We start from the raw sequence: 5,495 nt of genomic DNA, 5'->3' as shown, positions 1-5,495 counted from the left end.
AAGCTGCGGTGCTAACAAATCACTGGCAGAGGAATAATGAACAATCCAAGTAAACAATATTGTTATCACGTTCGTCGTAATGTGGAAGAGAGGAGGACCAAGGCGCAGCATGAAGTGAATACATTCTTCTATTTATTAAAGAATAAACGAAGAACACTTGACAAACTTACAAAGCAACAAATGAACGTGACGCTATATATAAACAGTGCAGACACAAGCACCTGACATATAGACAATAACCCACAACCCATAGACAATAACCCACAACCCACAATACAAAACAGGCTACCTAAATATGGTTCCCAATCAGAGACAACCAAAACACCTGTCTCTGATTGAGAACCATATCAGGCCAAACACATAGAAATAGACAAATCAGACATACAACATAGAATGCCCACTCAGATCACACCCTGACCAAACAAAACATAAAACATACAAAGCAAACTATGGTCAGGGCGTGACAATTGGAAACAATTTGTCACAAATAAACCACGACCATGTAATCTCCATTTAAAAAAAACAGTATCAGCAAATAAAGCAAATATTTTAAAAAAAAATTGTGGTGACAGCCCCAAATAGAAATATACAATCTTAACTGAGCAATGATTGTGGGTTAAACATGTTTTAACAAGATCATTACATTGTAGAGCTGGGACAGTTAGCTTGATTTTTTAAAATCATTAATCGTTCATTGTACATCAGTGGGGGTGGGGGAAATTATCAGTAATATACAGTAGTTATCAACATAATATAGAACATTATATAGCCTGTATCTGATGCTCTGATGAATGAAACAAAACTGCTTCTCAGATTAGTTGTTCCACCATTTCGCACCAGTTTGCAGTTCAGGTCGCTCTTAGGTGTTCTAGTGCTCACAACTGTGTAGACTACTTCACAATCATCTAATGGCCCCTTTGGTGGCTTTGTCTGGACATTGGTGACATTGAATACCTCATAAGGGGGGATTAAAATCTCAATCTCACGCTTTATGGCAGAGTATCTAGCCACATTTGCACCATAACATGTTCTGATCTTAAAGCAGGACACATTTCCAAACACTAATAACTTGTTATTAAGAGAGCTTGAAGTGAAGGTGCCAAAACGAAACTTTTTGTTGACAACATTTCTATCGTAATACAATGTGGTTCTGCGGTAGGTGTCCAGACACAATGGTTCATTCAGTGTGTGAATGGCTTCTGTCAGATAAAAGTGCAGGGAGTGATACTGGAATGATTTCCCATACTTATCCTTGTCTTTTCTAACTTTTTTGTTGAAGTCCTGGTAGATGGCAGGAGCTTCATTTGTGTATGCATATATAGCCATGAACTGTTCTTTTTTTAGCCCAAGTCCGTTGTTCAAGTTCCATTTAGCCTCTGCTACTTTCCAGGATTCCATGAAGTCTGAATTGGTCTTTTTCTCATGCGGTAGGTAGACTGTATTTATCTCATTGTACATGTAGCTTGTGCAGCCATCGTATTTGTCGTCAATGGAATTTGGTGCCATATCCAGTGGGGAAGTGGTATCCTTCTGTAACAATGACATGTCTTAGTTATTGTACATACCCCTAAAAAGACTTAAGGGGTCCCGGCATACCATCTTGATAAAATGCCTACCCATGCCTTTGCTGTTGTCTGTAATCTATAGATGTAGCATCTTAATTACAGCAGGAAAATAACACTCCAGTAACAGGAGATGTGAATTAATAAGTGGATTATAATTAACAGTCATTTTTGGAGAGGTTGATACATTTTTTGTTAGGACAAATCAAGTCTGACATTTTTAAGTGGAAATGACAAACTTTTAAATACTTTTTACAACTCAAATACACTACACATTTGCATTTCTTGATGTTCAGGAAAATTCTCAGCAACAAAGAGTGATCAGATTAAGATCATACACCTGTAAGGATACACTTTTTGAATATCAGATAAACTGTGCAAATTGTAATAATATGGATTAACTCTACTGACATGTATACACACACAATAACATATGCACTATACTCACACGTACACATGGATTTTGTGTTGTAGACATGTGGTAGTAGAGTAGGGGCCAGAGGGCACACACTTACTGTGTTGTTAATGTATTGTAATGTTTTTAAAATTGTATAACTGTCTTAATTTAGCTGGACCCCAGGAAGAGTAGCTGCTGCCTTGGCAGGACTGAATGGGGTTCCATAAAAAAAAAAGTAAAATGTAAAGTTGTTTTTCCTAGTTTTGTTAACTCAACTTGATTTCTTGAGTTGATATAACTAGTTAAATATACACAGGAGCCTTAAAATGTTTAGTTGTTGACTAAACAGGTAATACAACTTATCTATGTAATCTAATGTATATTTAACAAATACTTCATCTCACCAGTCCAAAGTAAAGACCAAGGATCAAAATCAGCAAGATTACCACACCAGTGGCGGAGATGATTGCCCATATTTTCTTCTTCTTACTGCAATCCATATCTAAAGATGAGAACAAAACCAGTCAATGACAATAAACATTCCATCGTGCCTGAACATACAAATAAGTTACATCCAGTAATTTAGTGGTAGAAAAATAGGTGGGTAAACTCCGATCAACGGTGGAGGTAAATAAAAAGTAATAAACTGTCTTGCAAAAAAAAAAATAAGTTGGTAAACTGCGTTTACTTGCATTTATCCTCCCCTACACCACTGGTTGCAGCTACATACGAAATGTGTCATTGCATGGAAAACATTCTCCCCATCAAAGTCGGAATAACTTCCAGCCATGTTGTTGACCTCAAATCTACAGCATGCTCAAAGTATATTCAAAGATGAATAATAAATAAGTTAGTTAAATATCTTAAACCTATCGAAAACAACCCAAGAAACACAACAACGTTACAACTAACACCAACTGCTGTTGATAAATCTTCCTTAACTTGTTTTTTAGTTGAACTCACCACATCCAATGTTAACCGGTAGGGTCTTCTATTGTTCTCTTCCAGGACTTGTTTGCAGACTTCTTGCCTTGCTCTACTTACAGTTTAGTGTGTAGAGACGACTTGACACCACAGACTTTATGCGAACTCTTATCTCTCATTTGGTAATCATTTCTTAATTTTTTATGTATTCACAAGGATGTTAGGATGAGCATGAAGAGTTGTACTGTTTTATAAGATAATGATTAACTTTTTTTGAGAGTCAGAATGAAACTACTGTACATGTACTGTAGTTATTACCACACATGAGATTCCCACATAGTAGCCTGCACATTGAATGTATTCACTGATCATGTACTCTTCCTTGGCAAATAAAGGTGTGGTTCAGGTATGAATCTCTGTGAGACATTCCTTTTCAGTCATACCCAACACTTGGTGTATTAATTCATGAGAGCCATGATGTCCACAGTGAAGGCAAAATCAGCCAACAATTCTCTATCTTGCAGTTGAGGGAAATCCACATATTTTCCTTTCATTTGCAAAAACTTTGCAATCTCCGACTTCAGGTCCCACACCCATTTAAACTGTTATGGCTGCAAGGGGCGGTATTGAGTAGCCTGATAATATGTGTCCATTTCAAACGGCCTCGTACTCAATTCTTGCTCGTACAATATGCATATTATTATTATTATTGGATAGAAAACACTCTCTAGTTTCTAAAACCGTTTGAATTATTTCTCTGAGTGAAACAGAACTCATTCTGCAGCACTTTTCCTGAGCCGGAAGTTCAAAGTCTGAAATCGATGCTCTCTTCCTCCTTCTGCCTATACATGGGCATGACATGTAAGAGTCTACATACACTTCATACGCCTTCCTCTGGGTGTCAAGAAGGCTTTGAGAGAAGAAAAGAGGTGATTATCTCGATCTGGGATGGAATAAACCCTCTTGGAATGACGTATAGCCCACTTCCGGTACTCTGAAGGACGCGCTTTGGACTCTGGGATTGCCTTATGTTTTGCTGACGTTATAGGCGAATATTATTTCCGGCTTTGATTTTATTTGATACATGTCACCATATCATCGTAACGTATGTTTTTTCAATATAGTTTCATCAGATTACTGAAACAAATATCGGGAGTTTTACCGTGTTCCGTTCTCTTCCGTCTGTTTACATGGAGAGATCCGTGCAACCCGGCTAGCGCGCTTGCTAAATGAAGAGAGAAATTTGCCGTTCCAGATCAAAACAACGACTATTTTGGACAAAGGACACCTTGTTCAACATTCTGACGGAAGATCACCAAAAGAAACATTTTATGATGCTATTTCTAATATCTGTCGTGCATGTGAACTGGTCGTCGGCGCCCAAGTGTTTCTGGCTATTGTGGCTACGCTAATATAGCGCTACATTTTGTTTTCGCTGTAAAACATTTAATAAATCGGAAATATTGTCTGGAATCACAAGATGCCTGTCTTTCAATTGCTGTACACTATGTATTTTTCAGAAATGTTTTATGATGAGTAATTAGGTATTTGACGTTGGTGTCTGTGAATATTATGGCTGCTTTCGGTGCAATTTCTGAATGTAGCTGCAATGTAAACTATGATTTATACCTGAAATATGCAAATTTTTCGAACAAAACATATGCTATACAATAAATATGTTATCAGACTGTCATCTGAGGAGGTTGTTTCTTGGTTAGTGGCTATTTATATCTTTATTTGGTCGAATTTGTGATAGCTACTGATGGAGTCAATAACTGATGGAGTAAGAATAGTGGTGTCTTTTGCTAACGTGGTTAGCTAATAGATTTACATATTGTGTCTTCCCTGTAAAACATTTAAAAAATCGGACATGTTGGCTTGATTCACAAGAGGTGTACCTTTCATATGCTGCATTGGACTTGTTAACCTGTCTAGCCCCAGCGTTCCGCTAGCGGAACTCCTCCCACATTCCACTGAAAAGGCAGAGCGCGAAATTCAAAAAATATTTTGGAGAAATATTTAACTTTCACACATTAACAAGTCCAATACAGCAAATGAAAGATACACATCTTGTGAATCCAGTCAACATGTCCGATTTTTTAAAATGTTTTACAGCGAAAAGAGCACGTATATTTATGTTAGCTCACCACCAAATACAAAAAAGCACAGACATTTATCACAGCACAGGTAAGATGTGCGAAACCAACCAAACTAACCAAGAAACAACTTCATCAGATGACAGTCCTATAACATGTTACACAATAAATCTATGTTTTGTTCGAAAAATTTGCATATTTGAGGTATAAATCAGTTTTACATTGCAGCTACCATCACAGCTACCAACAAATAGCACCGAAGGAGCCAGAGTAATTATAGAGACCAACGTGAAATACCTAAATACTCATCATAAAACATTTCTGAAAAATACATGGGGTACAGCAAATTAAAAACAAACATCTTGTGAATCCAGCCAATATTTCCGATTTTTTTAAGTGTTTTACAGCGAAAACACAATATAGCATTATATTAGCTTACTACAATAGCCTACCACACAACCGCATTCATTCATCAAGTCACGTTAGCGATAGCAATAGGCACGTTAGCGATAGCGA

At 37.1% G+C, this 5,495-nt stretch overlaps 1 protein-coding gene across 1 annotated transcript; it reads right to left on the bottom strand.

The window, feature by feature from the left end:
* Window positions 1–723: 723 nt before the first annotated feature.
* LOC120034923 (NAD(P)(+)--arginine ADP-ribosyltransferase 2-like) lies at window positions 724–1,506 on the bottom strand. The gene has a single exon (XM_038981616.1). It carries the CDS (start codon window positions 1,504–1,506, stop codon window positions 724–726), a length of 783 nt encoding a protein of 260 aa, XP_038837544.1.
* Window positions 1,507–5,495: the final 3,989 nt, after the last annotated feature.

Source organism: Salvelinus namaycush, chromosome 42, assembly GCF_016432855.1.
Source record: "Salvelinus namaycush isolate Seneca chromosome 42, SaNama_1.0, whole genome shotgun sequence".
NCBI classification, from domain to species: domain Eukaryota; kingdom Metazoa; phylum Chordata; class Actinopteri; order Salmoniformes; family Salmonidae; genus Salvelinus; species Salvelinus namaycush.
Note: the sequence above shows the minus strand (reverse complement) of the source record. Positions and strands in the feature narration are given on the sequence as shown.

Excerpts from the sequence above, each read along its gene's own strand:
- LOC120034923 (XM_038981616.1), bottom strand. The coding sequence starts at position 1,506 with ATGGCACCAAATTCCATTGACGACAAATACGATGGCTGCACAAGCTAC.